At 37.6% G+C, this 22,410-nt stretch overlaps 1 protein-coding gene across 4 annotated transcripts in view; it reads right to left on the bottom strand.

The window, feature by feature from the left end:
• LOC111141102 (par-3 family cell polarity regulator beta) overlaps window positions 1–22,410 on the bottom strand; it is a 1,027,371-nt gene that overhangs the window by 149,317 nt on the left and 855,644 nt on the right. For 3 of the 4 annotated variants that reach the window (XM_022493436.1, XM_022493453.1, XM_022493446.1), the window contains one exon: window positions 9,412–9,711. The exons of the other annotated variant lie outside the window; for it this stretch is intronic. In XM_022493436.1, the coding sequence (XP_022349144.1) occupies window positions 9,412–9,711 (300 nt within the window). The remainder of the gene's footprint in view (window positions 1–9,411; window positions 9,712–22,410) is intronic. 4 annotated transcript variants of the gene reach the window in all.

Raw genomic sequence — 22,410 nt, 5'->3', positions numbered from 1 at the left:
AGCTCATGTATAATAGAAGAGAAGGTTATCTACATTTGTCACCCCGGAAGCTGACAACTTAGGCAGACACAAGTCTAGCATAATCCCAAGAGTAGGGCTCTCAGAAGATGGAAAAGAAAAAAATTAATGAGAACATCAAGTTTTAAAGAGTGGGGATGGAGGAAAGTAGAGTTAATGGTATATCAGTTATTATTAGCACTTATCTGGTCATAGAGATTGTTTCATTAAGAGATTTCTCATTATTGTTTAAAAGTCACTTAAAAATTGATGACAATATGTTCTAAGGAAAAAAGAAAAGATTGCTTTGTTCAACTGATGAATTTTAACTCTCTATGGAAATGGCATTTATTACTGGGATTCCCAAACCGAAATGAGATCACTCTGGCTCTGTTTATAGAAACTAAAAACACATCTCCAAGTCATCTGTTCAACTCCCTCCACACAACCTTGCAAAGCTGTGAGTCAGACGTGAGAGCAGAAAGCCTTTCAACTGAAGTAAAAATAAAAGGAAAAATCACTAGAGACCGGGGACACATACCAACAGAGGAATGAACTGTGGATGACAGAGTCGTGCCTCGGTGAGGTGCCAAATCTCTGAAATCAAGAAACTAGACATCAATTATCCTGCATTGCCAAAATAGCACAAGGTATTTTCACACCCAGCTGTTCACACCTGGCTAGGAAGCTTGACTGTCAACACTTTTTCTATCCTTCATCACCCTTATCTTCGAATTTTCCAAAACATACTTTTCAGTGGTCATGAAAACTAAGACTGTAAGCCCTCCACCTGCTTTATTTAAGTGATATTAAAAAATACTCAGACTGAAATATTTCTGTCTCAGCTATAAAAGAGGGTCTATATAATAAGGATAGCCTCCCACAGGAAGTTAATAATATATTTGAACAGAGTGCTATGTAGCATTAATCTATAACTTTTGCATTATTAATGGAAGTGAAAAAAAAGAAGATAAGCCATCTAGAGGTAATCTGTTTGTGGTGGATACCATGGGATGGCTTCCTACAAGCTACCTACAACTCCTTTCTCCCTTGTCTTTGTTTACTGAAGATGAAATACTATTTCTCAAAACTCTCTTTCACTTAGAAGAGACTTTTAAATAGAGTTTTTGCCAGTGAGAAGTTGTTGGGGTGTTCTGTTTTCAAAGGGATGGACTTGACAGGCAGAGTCCATTAGCTCTTTGTCCCTTTTTCCTTGGAAAGTGGACACAAAGCCTAGAGTTGCAACAGGTTTCTTGGAATCATGATGTAACATGAAAAAACAGTCTGACATGGGGAAAGCAGAGGGAAAAAATGAAAAGAGGTCACTTAATGAGGCCCAAACCACAGAAATTCTTTAAAGGATGAGACAAATATATCAGCTGGGATTTTGGCTGTTTACAGCCAAACAGGATATGATTCAACACACTATTGTCAATGACAGCTCTTCTGGGACACCCAGAAATTGGGCTAGTTCATCCAATGGACTACGCATAAGCTCAAGCCCGAGCAAATGGAGATTCAAAGGACAGGAAGACAGCGTTAGTTCTGATGACAAGCTGAGGGACATCTAATGAGGTAGGAATGGTTTTTAACAAGCAATTGACAGAGTAGGTAAATTCGTAAAAACTGTGCTCTTCGTATATGCAGATGATATGACTGATATAAAAGAATCTGAACTGTTTTCCAGTTTTCGTGCCTTTTAAACCCCCATTTTCTTTTCTGTTTCTACTTTCTAACTCTTATGATTGAAATACACCAGCAAGAGTTTGGGCTGGAATTAGGAATTAACCATCAACTATGTGACCGAGAAACAGAATCTAACAGGTTCCCAAACCCGCGATTTTAAGGGTCAGCAGCTAAATATAATCAATAGCCTTCCTAAATAGTTGTATTTAGTTCAATAACTTTCTTAATATGTAGACCAATAATATATAATATTGGCCAATAATACATAGTCTAATGACATTCTTAAATAGCTGTAGTCAATATTTATTGAACCAGGCACTGGGATTTCATTTATTCTACAAACAATCCATAGGAGATAGGGTATACTCTTGTCCCCATTTTACAGCGAGGAAACTGAGGCTTGGAAAAATTAGTATATTTGAGCCAACTACCTAGAAAGACTAATCCAGTGTCTCAGGTCTTTCCCAAATTAAATGCATATGCGATTTCATAATTTTTATATTACGTCTTTTATATGCCTCTATTCTAATGGAACACATTATAATATAATTATTTGTTTATGAGGTAGTTTTCACTGTTATACTGAATTCCTTGAGGGTAAGGATGGTTTCCAAACTTCTTTGTATGATCTGTGGAATACAACACAATGGGAGTTTCGTACAAACATTGGTGAATGCCTGCTGGGAATCAAGGATTCTTAACAGGGATACCGAGGAGCTCTGTGCTGTTGGCCACCTTAATTTCACAGCTGTAGTATGTAAGCCAGAAAGTATTTGATAAGCAGATATTAAGTGCCTGATATTATACTGGACCCCAGAAAGTATTATTTTGCTTAATTAAGTCTAAATGGACACGTTATTTGGGAATATCTAGAAGAGAAAAAGGATGCAGTATTCATTAAGAACAACTAATTCCCTTTCTTTTTAGGGTTACTAGATTGGTAAATCAAGGGTTTCTCACAAACACAGTGTACCTTAATATCACTAAAATATTTGACAAAGTCTTCCACAATGTTCACAGATGAACTGGAGAATGTACACTCAATAACAGTAGACTGCATTAATAGTTAACTGAACATCCATCCCAAAGAGTGTTGATTAATGGAGGTCTTGAGTGATGAGTTGCAGGGATTATACTTGACATTGATCAACGATCTTATCAATGACATGGATGAGTCCATAATGATTAAATATGAGGATGGTATAAACCTAGGAAGGATAGCTAATATATTAGAGGACAAAAATCAATACTTTAAAATATCTTTATTGGCTAAAACAATAGGATAAACCTAACAAGCAAATATTTAACTCAGGTAAAGAGAATATCCTACGTTTAAAGAAATAATTGTAAAAATATAGGATTCTGCATAATATTTTGGGGAATATTTGGCTTGATAGCAACTCAAAATAGAGCTCTTCGTTAAAAAGTGCACACCATAAATGACACCTGATATAAAAATTAAGGCAGCATTAATAACAAATTAAGATCAAAAGATGTAAGAGTCTCTTTGATTTTCTATGCCTTTTTTTTTCACACTATATCTGAAATATGGTATCCAGTTCTCCATGCCATGCAACGGAAGACAATCATAAACTCAATAGACTGGAGCATATTCAGAATATGGCTACCAAGAAGGCTACATGCATGGGTTGTAATTTAAATGACTAGGACTGCTAGAGGAGTTTATACTACATAAATGATTATACTTCTCAAGGCTATGTGCTTGTTTGCTTCATCCTTGTAAGGTCAGGTCTAAACAGAGAGCCTGCCATATATTTGGAGTTCAGTAAACATTTGTTGAGGAAGGTGGTAAGAGCAATCACCTCCAACAGCTGAAGGAAGGGCTACGAATGAGGCTTAGAGTCTGTGTCCAAGTTGGTCAACCCAGGAGCTATAGTAAATATTACATGGAGAAAGCATTTGGGTGGATACAATGTGAGCACCCCATATCAATTAGAGTAATCTGATAGTAAAAAGGGATGTGTCATGAATTCTTGTCACTGTAGGTATGCCAACATGGGTTAAATGACATTCTGTGAAGGATTTTGTGGAGAAGATGCCTATGGGTGGGATGTAAGGCTTGACCCCTTAATGTCCCATTCAATTCTAAGGTTCTGTCAAATGATTCATTCATTCCAAAAATATTTATTGAGTACAGACTGCTCTAGGAAATGAGGAGATAATGGTGAACAAAAGTATGCAAGGTCCCTATCCCTGTGGAGCCCGAAGTGGAAACCAGTGGTCTCTAAAGTGGGCTGTGGGCACATCTGAGGGGAGAAAGAAAATAGAACTATTATTCACAGCTTAAGAAGTCTCATTCTTTTATTAACTTCTATATTTTACAATATGATCTATAATGCATATAATATCATTAGTAAGGTAATTAAGTGTATGTCACTTAGAATCAAAGGCATATATTTTGGGTGTTAACACCCAAAAGCCTTTTTATGGTAAGGGTGTGTGATCAAACGTATTTAGCAACCTCTCATAAAGAATGTCATGTAATCATGTGAGTGAATGCAAAACTGCAGCCATGTTAGTACCACACACACCTTCTACTCCTCCTAGTTGGGACTGTTCTAAGCTCATTTAAACATAAAGCCTTCATGTTCGCATGCTGTGGGAGCCCTTTAATTGCTGGTGTTGCAGTGACAAACGAGCACATTCTACCCTTAGGAGCTGTCAGGACTTAACCCCTGCTATATTTGAATCCTAGAAGAACCAGCACCACAAGAATCCAGTCTTAATGGTTCCATCATGGTGATAGGGGTTGTTTTTAGCCACCATCATTTACAGACAAATCCTTTATAAGCCAGGTTTTTCTTAGAAAGACTGACGATTTAGGCCCAAGCCTTGAGAAGCAGGCAGGTAAGAGGCAGAAGTTAGTTGCCCCTATTAGGAAGCTACTGTGGGCCACACATGACATGTCTCTGTGACATAGAGATATATAACAGATAAAGATTTGTTCTATAGATTATATTTAACCATTATAACATGTAAAGCTATTAGGATAATCCTCCTTCAGCAAATAAGGAGGTGAGGATAAATTGCCATTTAATGGTAGGCTGAAGTCCAGGATTTTGTGTCACATTAGTGAGCCCTCCCTCACACCACTCCTGGCCCACATCTCAGGATAAAGCCCAAACTCCCCATCAAGGCCTTCCAAAGCTGTATCATCTGCTTTTGCCCAGCTCTTAGAGCCTCCCATTTTAACCTCTTGCCATTTACTCTTTCACTCAGGTTTCTATTTTACTGAACTTCTTGTAGTTCCTCTAACACACCATGCTTTCTCTCACCCCCACACCATTCTCTTTTCCTCCCACCCCCAGGTCCAGCTGCACCAGGCACCACATGCTTCCCATACGGAGCAGTTTTCACGCTGAGTTCTCATTACACCTTTGTAGCCCCCAGTGGACTATAAGCTTTAGAGAGAGAGTACCCATCTTCCTCCTTGTTTTCCAATGAACTCTGCACTGAACTAATGTCCCGGCGCTCAGTACATTCAGTAAATATTTACTGAATCTTACACATGAAGATGAAAAATGGTATCTCAGAAAAGTCAACTTACCGAAAGTCATGTAGTAATATCTGGAAGAGGACTGAACCCAGGTCAGCCTCATTCCAGAGTCTGAGATTTAACCTGCTGTTTGTATGTTGGGAGCCAAATGGATGCCAATCCACCCATCTGGGTACTAGTTCCCTTAACTTGGAAATGGGAGTATGGGTCTTTAAAATGGTGTAGTATAAGGAAAAAAAGATTGTATAACATAAAAGGAACCTACGATAAAGGCGTTATTCGATGCTATGTGACGTTGGGCAGGTCACTCAAATTTCTCTGGGCCACAGTTTCTGTAATAATATGAGAAGGCTTTCTGGATGGTCTCTGAATTCCCTTGTTAACTCTGAACACAGTTGACTCTTGAACAACACTGGCTTGAGCTGCACAGATGCACTTACCCACAGATTTTTTTTTTTTTTTATAAATACAGCCCAGTACTATACATGTATTTTCTCTTCTTTATGATTGTCTTAACTTTTATTCCTGAAGCTTCCTTTATCATAAGTATATAGTATATAATATATATAAAATACAAAATAAGTCTTAATTGACTGTTTATGTTATTGGTAAGGCTTCTTGGTCAACAGCAGGCTATTAGTAGTTAGGTTTTTAGGGAATCAAAAGTTATATGCAGATTTTTGACACGTGGGTTGGGAGGGGGTGGTCAGTGCTCCTAACCCTTGTATTGTTCAAGGGTCAACTGTACTATTATGTAAGGTACTTCAAAGTTGCAATTTTTTCCATCCTATAAAAACAATGCTATCTTCATTGCCAAGCTTGCTAAATTCTTATCACTTTACCAATTCTCTTCACATTGCAATTTCCCTCTGCTCCTATCTAGCTACTGCAATTTTTCTTTCTAAATTAATTGAAGAGCTCTTAGTGGTTATATCCTAAATCCTCTTTTTAGTTCCCTTTCCATTGACCTCCCTGAAGCATTTGAAAGCCTCACCTCTATGGTCTCTGCTACACATCTTTCTCTCAGTTTTAAGCTAAAACTCTTGGCTACTTCTCATTCTTTTCCTTCATCCAATGCCACTCTCTTATTCCAGACCCTTCCCATCTTTCAATATAGTAATCATATCTTAATTTGTCTTGTAGTGTAACCATCTTCCTCTTTGTCTGCCTTCAAACTGGCAGAGCTGTTTTTCCCAAATACAAAACTATCAGCTCATTCCCTAATTATGACGCTTTGATGGCTCCCAGTGTCCATGGGATTAGCCAATATATACATAAATACTGATTGTACCCATCTTACATTCATCCCTGGAGCCCAGGGTAGATACCATGATTTGAGCCGAACTTCAGAACCCTTCTTAGCCCTGATTTCCAGACAGCTACTATCAATCAAAGTATGTGGACATAAGATGGAATCTCTTCATTCATAATATGACTTTAACCTGCTTTCCAGATACATTTCCTATCCCTATCACTTTCTTTCCCCTTCCGCACTCCATTTCCTGGATGCTTCAGAGTTTTCCCAACATGCCATGCTCTTCCAGCCCACTTCACCCTTATATATGCTAAGTATTCTGTAAGGAAAACATTTTTTCTGCCAGATCTGGTCAATATTTACTAATCCCTCTAGAGCCAGTCCAAATGTTGTTTCCTTTTGAAGATCCTTCCCAACCAGCACAGTTAGAAAAGCTTCTTTTTCTTCTGTTTACATTATATTGCAATGATCTGTTTCCTTATGTGTTGATACCCCTTCTAACTAGAATACAACTTTCTCTGGACTGGGGCCACTTTCTAATCATCTTTGGATCTTCCCTAGAACTTACTACAGTAGCTAGAACACAGTAGATGTCAAATGAGTGTTTGCTGAGTGAAAGGCCAAACAGATGACAAAATGAATGACATGCCTCAAATTGTACATAAGGTAGGTTTGGTACTCATGGCTCCTGCTTATATGCACTGTGTGAGGTATGCCCACAGCAACACTCTTAGACTCACCTGGTTCCCAGGCATACCAGAAAAGTTGAGAATTTCACGATAAAGGACAGTAATAATAACAATAATGATGATCGAGTGCTTATTGTATGCCAAGACAAAAACTGCTCATTTTATGACTTAAAGAACAAGGGGCTGAATGCTCTTCAAATATAATGAAAGAGAAGACCAGAATAAAGATAATTCTGGCATAAAGAGTCATATACTTTGATCTATTATCCAAAAATGTGACAAGTGACTAAAACTCCACTGAAGACAGAGCTTTAGATCATTTATTAATACAATGGGGTCAGAGTCAAAGGAAAGACTACCACTTATCTATCTGTCTAGACTGGGAAGTAAATAACTTTTTTTTTTTTTTTTTTAAATCTCATTATATACTGGCTACAGTTAACATTATCCTAAGAAATTTCTATACTGGGCAAATCTACATGGGTGAAAATTAACTTAGGATAGAGTTTCCTCACGTTCCAAAGAATAACCATAGGATCTGGAAAAACAAAATAAGGGTTAGGTGATAAAAATTTGAAAAGTGATAGTGCTGATTATTGTATGCTCCTTTTATAGGCTTACAGTGCATGTTAGCATACTGGGGATATGAAGACTGCATAAGAAAACCTGCTCCGTGGGGCATAACCCAGAATTCTCCATATGCATTTGGCCAGTGAACTTTTTTTTATAGAATGCCTTGTGTTTATGTCCATGGAATTAGTACAGGGAAATACTGGCTTTAGAGGTTCCTAGAGACAGTCCCTCTCTGCTGGGATTCTAGCAGTGGGCACGTACAAAGGGGACTGCTATGAAGACCTGTCTGATTTAGGGAAAATAAGATTGGCTTTGGTCTGGGCCAGAAGACACTCATGAGTGGTATTGTCATTTCCATGATAAAAAGTCAACCCAAGATGAAGGCTTAGAAGAAAAGGCCAATTCTTAATCAGTTGTTTGAATTAACAGTTTAGTTATTGGGGCTGTCTCACACAGTCATAGGAATTTATATTTTCATTTTATCCCAAAGAAAAACTTGACCATCTTTCTTTAATACTATCAACCTGGAAGCTTGACAGTAAGGATTAAAAATTGCTCCTTCCTTCCCACTTGGTTATTGGAAAGGCTCTGAAAGGTAATCAGTCTTGTGAAGCTACACTTTACAGTCTGCATAAAAATGCCATGATTTCCCTTCCTCTCCCCAACCTAATTGAAAGTGCATAATATCACCCAGCTTGGGAAATGTAAACGGTAAACATATGCAATATATCATGCTATCGCACAAAAGCTGGTTACTAATAGGGACTGGGTAGTTGTCAGGACCAAAAGAAATCTGGAAAACAAGTCTTTTTTTCATCTAGAATGAGAGCTCTTTGTGCCTGCCACCCCTCCCCTTCAACTCCTCCCTTCAGAATTCAAGCTAGGGCCAGATTAAGCCAAGGTCAGTCAACTCATTCCTTGCGTGTGTAATTCCAGGGGTCACCTAACAAGGTATATTGACTAAAACACTCTTATATCAGCCTTTCAAGAGATGAGGCATTTTATTTATGGCAGGAGGTGGGGTTGAAATTATTTTGTTCCCTACCTACTTCGATTGTACTGACAGATGGTCTTATTATCTTTTTCCTTAGCTGCTAAGCCTAAAGATCCTTGGCCTTGTCACCTCTTATCTTTCTCTACTTCATCAAACTCCTATTGCCAAGATTATCTCTTTTTCTACCTCTGATCATCCATGAACATCTATACAGGATCACATTTTCCTTAAGCGCAAAATCCCAACCTTGCTGTTCAAGGTCCTCCGCACCTCTACACTTTCTCTAATTCCAACTCCATTATACCTACAAAGAAGCCACCATTCTCTGACTCCTCACCTCCCAGTGTCATGACATTTTCTTGAATAAGTCTTTCACAGTAGGACTCGTAGGAGAAAGGACAATATTCCTTCAAAGTTTTCATCATTAGTCCTTTGCCACAGTATCCTTTCAAAAACTGTTCTCTGTTGCACCATGACCTCAGTGACGACCATTCATTCATGCCAACTTAGGACTGGCTATTTAATTTTATTTTTGATGGCTAATACCTTACTGGTGGGTCAAAGCTCAGCTCTTACCAAAAGGACTATCTCATTTCAGTTTTAATAGATGTAAGGATATATTTTTATCAGCTTTAGCAGGAGACATGACTTGAAACTTACTGAATTAAAACCATATTTGTCTTTTAATAAGCTATATTACCTTTCAGCTGGCACCAGTGGGTGATATGGTTTGTTGACCTTGGCATAGAGACCCTCTAAGTGGTCTCTCTCTGGAGACAGCGGACGGCTCTCCCGGTGGTAACCCAGTGGTCCAGCCCGAGGCGGAGATGGTGACCTGTAAACACTTGATGCACACGGTTCCCGGAAGTGGTTCACTCTGGCATAGTTGGGATCCATTTCATCATCGTCCATATCATGCAGCGATCCAGTTGCACCAGCAGCATAATCAATAAGACCTCTTGCCTGTTTTTCCCTTAGCTCCTGGTGTTTTGCTACAATCCTGAAAAAAATATAGAACAGGGAGCAGAGACATTTGTGAATTTTATGTGGAAATACAGTGACAGGCTCTCCTGAATCTATGTTGATTTCTCCTGGTCAGTCACTTAGCTGTTACTCTCCTGTTAACCCAATATCCATGTGGTTAATTTTATATCTCTGATCTTTATTTGTTATGGGGTCTTGACTTTTATAGCAATGGAATAGATATTTTGACACCTTGCCCACCGAAGACTGTGCTGACTGCAGAGTCAGAGGCTGATTTTCATTAACGTTCCCTTCTTACAAAGGGATGTGCCCCATGGGAACAGTACATCGGTGCTGTGATAATATGGAAGTCTTCCTTGGGAGAGGGATGCATGTTAAAGAGCCCATCAGAATCACATACTTTGGCTATGATATCCCTATTTGGTACCCTAGAGTTCTAGTGTATTCTTTTAAAGGAAAGAGCTTGCAAAAATTGATTTAAATATGAAAAAGAAATACAGAGGCTTTCTGGTCACTGAAAGCAGTGGGATCCAAGGTAATTTATGAGAGACTCTAAGTTTTTTGGTTACACAAATGGGGATCATTGTGTCTCATTATATAGGGGCTGGGGACAGAGTAAAATAGTGAAGAAATTAATAGGCTCCTGACAGAGATGAATTGGCACATATAAGTGAATTAAACATTACTGGCAAAACTCCACGGCGCGCGAGCCTTAAGTGATATTACAAAATGCTACTGCTAATCAGTGTACCGTGTAGACTGCTGGGAATGGGAGCAGCAAAATGCACCTAGGTGGATTCCAAATCCATCTGAATTTTAAGAATCTGACATTTAATCTGGAAAGTGTTAGATCAGCTCTCCTAAATTCTCAGTTACATGTTAAAATGGAAAGGTCACTGTGGCATCTCATTGGACAATGGTGATGTCATGGTGTCAGGAGGTGTTCCGTGCTAACGAGGAAAGAAGGTAACCTGACATCACTGGGCGAACAGGGTGCATTACGCACGCACTGTGAGAGAAGCCAGGTGCTGCTGATTCAGGCAGCCAGAGGAAGAACTCTGGAGAGTTTAGGGACAAGCTGGAATCCTGGGCTCTGAGAATACCAGAGGGCTGTGGGCTAGAAGTGAAAGGTCTGTACCAGCCTAGACACATTTACAGAGACCCTGGATGAATTAAAAAAACAAAAATTGAACTCACTCGGTACCTTCTCTTCTTTAAGCAAAAACAGCTGTTTTTGCACAGGGCAGCTAGCTTTATTTTACAGAACATCAAATTCTTTGTAAAAATCTTTAAAAGCCATCCTCTTCATCTTTCAAGGTATTTTCTCTTTTGGCAGAATGGGTTTTTTTGTTTGTTTGTTTGTTTGTTTTTTTGTTTTTTGTTTTAAGGGGAGAGAAGGGAAGGGGAAAAAGAAAACATGAAGACGACGACACAGGACAAAAATCCAGCATCTAACCCCAAGTCACAACAGATGAAAATAAATGCCAGGATACATTACTGCATACCTCTTTGACTAAGTCAAATCATGTACCCTACACATAAGTAATTAGAAGAATTTATATTTTTATAAAGAGGAGATTGAATCTCCAAGGGATTCTGAATGAAGATGAAAGGAAGATTACACGGTAGGGTACCTGTCAAGAAGCCCTGCCTGTCCCCTTTCAGTGCACGTTAGTCCTAGATTCACGGATGTTTGTTTTGAATAATTTTCTATAAAGAAGATAACTTGTTCTCTTCTGCAACAAAACAGTCCTTTCAGGGACAGTGCAGACTGGATTATCAGAGAACTCTCGCAGCACTACGATGATAGGAATGGATTTCCATTGCAAAGAGAACGCAGGACATGAATAAAGTCAGGGGGTGGGATTTCTGTGTGGTTACTGTGCCTCCTCCATGCGATGCCTTCATGAGAAATCATTCAACAGAAAGATGAACATCTCATGGCTGCTGCATAAAGCTACACTTGTGCATTAATGAAAGAAGAAAACACCAAGCCTGGTTTTTAAAAGTCACAGAAATAGAACACCAGTATCTGTGCTCCTTATCTCATCACTTCTCTGTCTTAGAGATTTTCTCATTAATTAGGCTTGCTGGGTATGTAAAGATTCTCAGATGAAAAGTACTCTGTGGATGCAGAGCGGTATTTTATCTTGTATATTTTTCTTGCAAAAACAAAACTAAATTTCTCCTTGATCCTCTCTGCACCACTGAGTAATTCAGTAACTAATTTCATATTAATCACTCGGTAGGTGAAATAGTAATTTCTCTGAACAGTCATTATTATGCCATATATCAGGGTCTCTCCGTGTCGGGGAGGACAAGGCAATCTGAAAAGGGGTGTATGGAGGCAGAAGAAACTTTCTCCGGAGAGAAATGTCAAGGAAATAGATTTTTTTGTTTTTGGTAGCTCTGACCTCTCTGCCTCAATTCAGTGTGATCTAATTGTTTAGAGTCCTTTCCACTTTGAGGTCTTCTTATCACTGGAAACTCAACCTGTAAAAATATCTATTTTTCAAAATAGCTCTTGATAATACATCTTTTTTATTGGACAGTACCACCAGGTTCCCCATTCTCCCCGCCACAGTGCTTTTGAATTGTTTTTATTTCTTCTCTCTTTCTTACAAAGACATTGTTTCATTTGTACCATTATAACTCTTGGATATCCTCTTTTATTTCCATTTCTTTAGACAAACTCTGGTATTCAGGCTTTATATTACCTAGCTGTGCATTGTCCAATATGGTGGCCACTAGCCACAAGATGTTGTATACATTTAAATTAGAATAATTACAGTTAAATAAAATGTAAAGTTCAGCTTCTCAGTGTCACAAATTGCATTTCAAATGCTCAATAGCCACACATGACTCGTGACTAGTGTGTCAGACAGTGCAGATATAGACTAATTCCATCATTGCAGAAAGTACTATTGGACTGTGCTGGCCTAGATGATTCTAACACTTTTTGGTATGTCACCTTGTGCCACTTTAATCTATACCTTAAAACGCTGTTGGATAATCTTATATCATATCTCTGTCAGATCAAGAATCTCTAACAAGAGATTATAGTAAATGATGGAGTAAGAGTATGGCTCCTCTACTTCCTCCCTCAAACCCTAAATGTGCAAACAGTTGAAAAGTTGGGAAGACAAAATTAAATCTCCAACTGAATTAGAAAATGGCCATAAATCTTACACCATGCAATGAAATTTGGGCTCAACTCAAAAGGGAGAGTTCATCAAGAGTTGGTACATGCCTACGTCTCTAGCAGCATATACATTTCACTGAAAGTAAGATCAAGATTACAGAAAATAAACTTCTACTTAGAAAACCATAGTTTGAAGGCAAATTTAGGATCCTTTGGAATTGTGGGGTAAATCCTTGTGAGTTTCCAACTTAAGACTGGAGGAGGAATGGAGCTAGAAAATAGCTCTTTCCTCTGAGAAATATATCTCTTCCTACACTGAAGAAACTTCAGGGAGTAAAAGGAGACAAGAGAAAAGAAGCTCCGACCTATTTTGTAGCTGAAAGGCAGAATTAGCCGAGCAGAGAAAAACAAACACAAACTCTTCAAAATAAAACCAATAATCTAAGAGACTTCACTAAGCAAGCTGATCTCTTTCAGCTTGATCTGCTCTCCCAAAATGGAAAACCATGGAAAACAAGCCCCCGGGGTGTGCACCCAGCAGATGTGGCAAGAAGATATTTTGAAAGAACATATGGAATTCAAGTTGCTGGTGACCCTAGATCCCTACATCCTCCATGTCCTCTAGCACAGATTTAAAAAAAAATTTTTTAAACACTATATAACATGAAATTAATTTAATGGTTCATAACAAGTGTTTGACAAATTAAATACAATAAAGAAGAAAAATATTAGGCGTTATTGCACATAGTATGCATAAGTATTGTTTTGAGAAGGAGAAAAATCAAGTCATCTAAAAATTCAGGCAAATTCAGGCTAGCCTCAAACATAAATAAAGCCCAAAGAAGAACATTCTCAAACATTTCAAGGGAATAGAGCTCACTGACCTACTGCAAAAAACTACTTAACAATTAAAAGTAGTCGACCAAAAATGGAATCAAAATGAAGAATTCAACTTGATAAGGCTGTGGAATGACTGGTGTGAAGGTGAGAGGTACCTTAACCTTGAGTTAAAGGTTAAACATTTGTAGCAACATAATTATGGAAAAATATAAGTATGATAAACTCTGACAATATAAAAAAAATAATCATTAGTGAAAATCAGAAACCAATAAGGATGTGTAGGGGAAAGCATTTATATTCAGTTGTACTCATTTCCTCACTTTTTAGAGCAGGCATCGGTAGTGACTGTTGAAAATTGATAAATCAGTAAAGAGAGGGTACAGTATGTTAAAAATTACTACAAAAAGTTACTAAAACAACAAATTATCAGAAGAGAAATGTATGAAATAAAACTCCAACCATATAAAAAATAGAAAACAGGGGGTGCCTGGGTGGCTGGATTTTGGTTGGTTAAGCTGGATTTTGGTTCAGGTCATGATCTCAGGGTTGTGAGATCGAGCCCTGTCTCAGGCTCCATGCTCAGTGGGGAGTCTGCTTGGGATTCTTTCTCTCACTCTCCCTTTGCCCCTTACCCTACTCTATCTCTCTTTCTCTCAAATAAATAAGTTTTAAAAAGATAGAAAACAGAAGCAGCAAAAAAGTAACATAAAATCAGATGACCACATTTATCTTTCATGACAACAAATGAAAATGGAATAAATGTCTTTATTATAACTAAAGAATCCCAGATATGATAAAAAAGGAAAACATACTAGATGATATTGAAATAGTGAAAAAAATGCAGAAAAGCCTAAGTGTGCAGTAATAGGAGACTAGGAAAGATGTATGGTGCAGCTAAAAATACAGTCATCTTATTCCCATTCTAAAAGGAAGTAAGATACACATACGGGCCAAGATACATATAGATATTTGTATGATGTATTACATATTCTTGCATATGCATAGAAAATGTCTGGATGGATACAAAAAAATTCATAATGGTGATCACCTCTTGAAAGTGGAATTGGAGGTACACTATCTGAATTTTTATATCATATATTTTTAGGATAATTTTTAAAATTTCAAAAATATAAAAAGTCCCTTAAACTACATATTGACTGTTATGGTAAATCAAAACTTAAAAAAAAAAAATTTAAACAGGCAATAAGAGGCAGGCTTTGTCTTGGAAATCTGATTTTTCACGATTCCATTATTGACTCAGTTGTGGCAATTTTCCTCAAATTGCTGTTCATTGAACATTTGTTTTGTCCCTTTCAAAATGACTGCTTTTGCCTAGAGTACCCATTTTCCATTTATCAAATATCTGACTTGTTTTTCGAGAATAAAGATTTAACTTTGCTCATTTAAAATGCATTTTAAACTCTTTTAGAGCTCCATATTGATCTCAACAATTCTCTTCTTCAAACTGTGTATTCAATAAATTCTCTATTAATCTGTAATTGTTATATATTACTTTATATAACAAATGAAAACATTTTTCACTTATTTCAAGACATTCTGCTTGAAGGTCTTGAAGGTCTTGAATGTCTCTGCTAGACTGCAAACTCCTTGAGGGCATGTGAGTTTTCTTTCTGTTAATTCTGGCTAACTGATTTATTCACTCATACTGATATTATATTGTATAGTAGAAATAAAGAAAAATTTTCAGTTCCTGACTCATTATCAGGGAGCTATAAACATGTAACTACAATTCAGTGGGAAGACAAAGATACTACCTGTACAAAGGGTCAGAGTCAATTCAGCTTAGGGCTGTTGAGGAAGAATCATGCAGGTGGTGCCACATGAACTGGGTTTTGAAGGAACTTGTCCACCTTGTTCCAAGAGGATGGAAGAGATGTAGAAATGGTATGAGGCACTCCAGTCAGAAGGAGGGACACAAGCAAAGGGGCATAGGATTTACTTCATGTTAGGGTGCAAGTCTGATGTGGCAGACCGGAATGGTTTGAGTCATCTGCCTAAAGCTCCCCCACAAAAGGAACACATTTAGTAAATTTAGCGGCAGCCTTTTGAAAGGTTTATGTAAGACGAATTTAATATTGAAAATTTTGTTGTACCTTTTTTCATTTTCTTGTTTACCCTTTCATTATAAAATGAAACAAAGATAGAAACTCATGCAAAACAAATCTATGGGTCCAAGAGTGGCTGTAAAGCAAACATGTCTGTCACTATCACTGAGGTCAAGAAATAGACCTTCGCAGGAAACCCCAGAAAGTCTCCGGGGTGGGGGTGTCTCTCCATCACAACCACATCTATATTTCTATATTATATATGCATCTCCTTTCTTCCACATTAAGAATCCTGCTCCTCTGGGGCGCCTGGGTGGCTCAGTGGGTTAAAGCCGCTGCCTTCGGCTCAGGTCATGATCTCAGGGTCCTGGGATCGAGCCCCGCATTGGGCTTTCCGCTCACCGGGAAGCCTGCTTCCTCCTCTCTCTGCCTGCCTCTCTGCTTACTTGTGATCTCTGTCAAATAAATAAAATTTAAAAAAAAAAAAGAATCCTGCTCCTCAAGACACAGGGAATGCTAGAACTGAGTATCTTATGATTACAACTTGCTCTACACTGTATGACATAGAAAACAGCTTCAGAATAACAATACCAAATATTATCACTCATAAAATGATTATAAAATACTCTTTTCATATTTTCTTCCTTCATCCCTCCATTTTTGTAATTATATTACACCTACATTGTTAAAGCATAAAGTAGCTACATGCTAGAATTCCATTCAACTCTCATTTAATCTGAGCACTTTAAGTAACTATATATTTAATATACTAAAATACAATAAATATATATTTAATAAAGACCAACACTCCTAACAACATTGAATATGCAGTCATCTACTAGATTCCTCAGGAAGAATTCATGGGACAGTGTTTCTTCACTTGCCTTTTATACTTGACAGCCACTTTTGCTGAATATAAAATTACCCACTTTTCCTCTTGGGTATTTAAAATATGTGACACCATTTTCTTTTTTTTTTTTTTAATTAAATTAAATTTATTTATTTGACAGAAAGAGAGATCACAAGTAGGCAGAGAGGCAGGCAAAGAGAGAGAGAGGGGGGAAGAAGGCTCGCTGCTGAGCGGAGAGCCCAATGTGGACCTTGATCAGGCACTCATGGCACCCAGGCACTCATGACACCATTTTCTTATGATAAAATGTTGCTGTTGAAAAGCTGGACGATAATTTAATTTTATTTCTCTTATAAATTACTTACAGTAACTTTTTTCACTTACCTCACTAAATTCTTTTATTTAAAGTCTAGTAATCTTACTTAGAAAATCATTCTGGGTTGATAACACTTATGAAACACAAATTAAGTATATTTGTTTGATTGGGGCAATATTCTTTAATTATAGTTTTTATTATTAATGTTGCAGGATACAAGTTGCATATAGAAAAGTCAATTGTATTTCTATGTGCTAGTAGTGATGGTGAGACAACAAAATCAAGAGAATGATACCATTTAAAATGGGATTAAAGTACATTACAAACTTAAAAAAGATAAATTTAACAAAAGATGTACACATCCTCTACCCTGAAGACAATAAAATACTCCTGAGAGAAGTTAAAGATCTAAATAAATGGAGAATTCTATCTTGCTCATGGATCAGAAAAGTCAATATTGCAAAAAGTCAATTCATTCAAATGGACAGATCAATGTCATTTCAATCAAACTCAACTCAGGTTTATTTTGCCAAAATTAGCAATGTGATTTTAAAATTGATTTAGAAAGTGAAGGACAAAGAATAGCCAAAATAATTTTGAAAAATAGGAATAAAGTTGGAAGATTTAATCTACTGGCTTTAAGATTTACTATAAATCTTCAGTAATCAAGGCAAAGACTAGACAAGTAGATGAATGGAATAGAAGACATAGTCCAGTAATATATCCACACATATTTGGTGAAGTGATTTATAGCAAATATACCAAGATATTTTTATTTAGAAGGGAGAATCTCTTCAACAAGTGGTGCTGGAAAGTACATAAGGGAAATCCACAAGGGAAACAAAAACTTTGGTTCTTACATTATACCATAACAAAAAATCAATTCGAGATGGAAGACAGGCCTGAACAAAAAGTCTACAGCAATAAAGCTACTAGAACAAAATAAAGGAGAATATCTTTAGCCTTGGGTTAGGCAAATAGTTCCTAGAGAGGAGAAGGAACACAGGGATCATTAAAGAAAAAATGAGTAAGTGGAACATCACCAAAATTAAGATCTCATTAAAAAGGATCAAGAGGGGCGCCTGGGTGGCTCAGTGGGTTAAGCCGCTGCCTTTGGCTCAGGTCATGATCTCAGGATCCTGGGATCGAGCCCCGCATCAGGCTCTCTGCTCAGCAGGGAGCCTGCTTCCTCCTCTCTCTGCCTGCCTCTCTGCCTGCTTGTGATCTCTCTCTGTCAGATACATAAATAAAATCTTAAAAAAAAAAAAAAGGATCAAGAAAACGACAGGCAAATGAGCGAAAACATTTATAACACACGTCTAATGAAGGCTTTATATGAAAAATACTAAAAAAAAAAAATCCTTGCAACTTACCAATGAAAAGAAAAATGACCCAGTTAGAACGGGGCAAAAGATTTAAACAGATACTTTACAAAGGAAGAGCTAGAAATGCCCAATAAGCAAATAAAAACATTCTGAACATTATAAGTCATCAGGGAAATGCAAATTAAAACCATAATGAGATGCCCTTACCAAAATGAAAAAGAATGACAACACCAAATATTGGAGAAGATGGGAGCTTCCAGAACTTTCAGGTACTGCTGCTGAATTATGAAACAACATGATCCCTTTGGGAAGAGGGCTGGGAGCTCCTTATCAAACTAGACATGCACCAAACCTATGACCTAACAATTCACCTCTCAGATACTTACACAAGAGAAACAACAACAGAGACCCACAAAAGTCCTTGAAGAATGTTTGGTAGTAGCTTTATTCATCATAACAAGAAATGGAAATAAGATGTCCATCAGCAGGAGAATGGATAACCAAACAACGGTATATTCATACAACAGAATATAAATCAGCAACAATGATAAACAAATCAGCTACTGAAATAACAACAGGGGTGAATCTCAAAATTATCGTGCTCAGTGAGAGAAGCTGAACACACACACACACACACACACACTTACTACATGATTCAATTTATAAGAAATTCTAGATCAGGCAAAACAATCCTGTGGTGATAGAAATCAGATCAGTTACTTCCTGGACTGGAGGGTGTGCTAAACAGGAAAAGGCAGGGGGATGAGAATGGGAAACATTCTTGGGTGATAGAAATATTCTGTATCTTGATACACATTCACCAAAGTAGAACATATTCTTCTGTTTATATGAGACCTAAATATTTCACTGTATGCAAACTATGCTTCAATTTAAACTAAAACTTAAAACAGAAAACAAAAATAAAAGCAAAGAATGCCAATGACGTTGTTTATACCTTTTAAAATACACATGATAGAATCTAACAAATTGGGAGCAAGCAATTCACATATTATTCTTTCCTTTTTAAATACATTACCTAAAAGTAATTGTTATCATAACAAGTTAAGACAATGGGTGTAATTGCTGGGAAAATATTTTAATTGCTTAAGGAAATACATCCTCTTTTCAAGCAATTTGAACACTCCTGAAGTACCAATTTATAAGGAAGCTATTGATTTTGATAAGTACATATTATTCTTATTGATCCATAAACACATCCTCTAAAGACCAGACAACTTGTTTTAAGTCTATTACAAGTTGCTGTATTCATATTCAATAAAGATTTTTTGGGCACCTACATGTTTAAGGTTTTGATCTTGATGCTGAGATTGAGCAGTCCATAGAAATCCTTGTCTTTGTAGAATTTATACTCTAGCCAGGGGAGGCAGAAACAGACAGCAAATTAACTAGGTAAAATAAAAAACAGTGTCAGATGGCAGTATGTGCAATAGAGGGAAAAAGAACAGGCAAAGGTGCTAGGAGTGTTGGAGGTAGAGTGGGAGGGTTATGCTTCTAAGTATGCGGTAAGGTACTATGTGGGAATATTAGTTAAAGGCTTGAGGAGGAGGATAAATGTTTGTAGATAATTGTGGAAGTATATTTCAGGAAGCGGGGATAGCAAGTACAAAGGCCCTGAGGCAGGTTAAGTGCCAAAAACAGCAAGGAGGCCAGTGTGAGGGAGTGAGAAGTCAGAGCGCCAGAGAGGAAATTAGGGCCTAGCTCATGTAGGGCCTTGAGGTCCAAGCTAAAGATTTCGGTTTTTACTCTCAGCGAGGTGGAAAGCCAATGGGAGGTTTTAAGCATTGAAGCAATATGGTCTGTCTGACTTGCACGCTAAAGGAATCTTTTTGAGTGCTGTAACTGAGAAGGTGGTGGGGTGCTGGTCAAGAAAACAGCCATGAAGACAAGTTGCAGGCTATCAAAATAACCCAGGGAAGACACAGGGGCGTGGGTGAAGGTGTAGCTGTGGACTCGGTAAGAACTGGTTGGATCTAAAAGCTAAAAATAAAGCTGAATTAAAAAAAATCCTGGGGGTGCCTGGGTGGCTCAGTGGGTTAAGCCTCTGCCTTCAACTCAGGTCATGATCTCAGGGTCCTGAGATAGAGCCCTGCATCAGGCTCTCTGCTCAGCAGGGAGCCTGCTTCTCTTTCTCTCTCTGCCTACTGGTGATCTCTCTGTCAAATAAATAAATAAAATCTTAAAAAAAAATCCTGTAATGAAGATACCCTTCCAACTCCAAATCAGGGAACTTGTCCTACACACAAGAGCCCTTCCTACCCAGTGTTTCATCTATCTGGCAGGAAGAACAGACACGAGTAGTATTTGTGATGAATTTTCCCACAATGACAGAACTCATTTCTCTTGAGGCACACAAGTCCCAATTTTAGAGATGAGGAAGTGGATGTTCAGAAGGGTTAGGTGTTTTCTTAGAGACCATGTATGTGTTAAGCAGCAGGAATTGGATTCTTGAATTCCAACCAGGTGCCTGAGTTCAATATGATGTTTACAAATATTGTAAACATGATCATGTTAAAAAAATTATATAGTGAAAGCTTTCAGATGTCCCAAAGTACAGAATGTAGTGCAATGAACCTCCCTATACCTATTATCTGGTTCTGTGTTCAATAATTAAAGATGTTGCCACTGTTTTCATCTAATTTTTCTTTAAAAATTTTTTCTGCGAAGCATTTTGAAAGCAAATCCTAGTCATTTATTCTCTATCTACTTCAGAATACATATCACAAAAAATCATGAACATTATATAACAATGCCATTAGTCATTTAAAAATTAAAGTTAATTTAAAAATTAACAATCTTCCTTAATGTCATCTAAATACCTAGTTCATAAACTAATCTCCCCACATGCCTAAAACGCGCCTCTTTCAGTGGATCTATTTGGATCGGGCTCCAAAAACTCCCCACACGTTACATTTGGTGATGTCTTTTAAGTCTCATTTCCTGTCAAGAACTGTACTCTTTTTTCTTTTTCGCTTTTTAATTGTTCCATGCCCCTGAATTGTTGCAGAAACCCAGCCCCAGCTGTCTTGTAGGTGGTCCCACATGCTGGATTTGTTTGCTTCTTTGTGGTGTGATTTAACTTATTCCTCCATTCCTGAATTTCCTGCTAATGAAAAGTAGGTCCACAGCAGCAATGCCCAGTAGGTCTTCCTGCGATGATGGAAATGTTCTACATGTGTGCCGCTTAACACAGCAGCTACATGTGGCCACTGAGCACTCAAAATGTGGCTAAGGTGATGAAAGTACACATTTTTCATTTCAATTAATTTAAATATAAATAATACATGTGACTGTGGCTATTGTATTGGACAGTGTCCCTGGAGACTGTTTCAGGTTCAACTTTTGGTGGGAAAGAACATTGTGGTGGGTTGACTGTTGATCCCCCCAAAAGGTATGTCCACCGGGAGCATGTAAATGTGACCTTATATTGAAGTTTGATTACCCTAAGTTACACAGTATAGGGAAGGCAGAATAAATGCTTAATTTGTTTTAATTGCTGATTTTTTCAGAGTAAGGAGTTAGTGTCCTAGTAATTCCAGTGGTGACCAATGATTTATTAGACGTTTTTTGGGGGGGAAACAAAGGGTTGTGAATATCATTATGAACCTGCCATATATTTAATTATTTTTTTAAATTTTAAAACTTAACATATAATGTATTATTTGTTTCAGGGGTACATGTCTGTGATTGATTAATCTTATACAATTCATAGCACCCACCATATCACATACCCTCCCCAATGTCCATCCCCAGCCTTATTTATTTATTTATTTATGAGAGAGGGGGAGGGGTGGGGCAGAGGGGGAGAGAATCTGAAGCTGGCTCCATGATCAGTGTGGAGCTTGATCTGGGGCCTGATCTCATGAACCTGAGAACATGAGCTGAGCCAAAATTGAGTCAAACACTTAACCAAGTGAGCCACTCAGGCACCCAATGAACTCATATTAAAAAAAAAAAAAATATATATATATATATATATATATATATATATATACTTGGGGTTTTCAATCAATTGTATTCTTCACTCTTTTTCTTGTATGCACTGTTCCATAGTCACTGGAAACTGCTTTATGTTGGCTCCTTTATTCTTCTGACTTGACCTAATTGTCTTTGATAGCTTCTTTGCTTTTTGACAAAGTTGCCTCAGCTTCACGTTGA

The sequence above is a fragment of the Enhydra lutris genome, unplaced genomic scaffold (genome assembly GCF_002288905.1).
Source record: "Enhydra lutris kenyoni isolate GAN:26980312 unplaced genomic scaffold, ASM228890v2 scaffoldscaffold1, whole genome shotgun sequence".
NCBI lineage: Eukaryota > Metazoa > Chordata > Mammalia > Carnivora > Mustelidae > Enhydra > Enhydra lutris.
The sequence above is the reverse complement of the archived record's forward strand: the minus strand, read 5'-3'. Positions and strand labels throughout refer to the sequence as shown.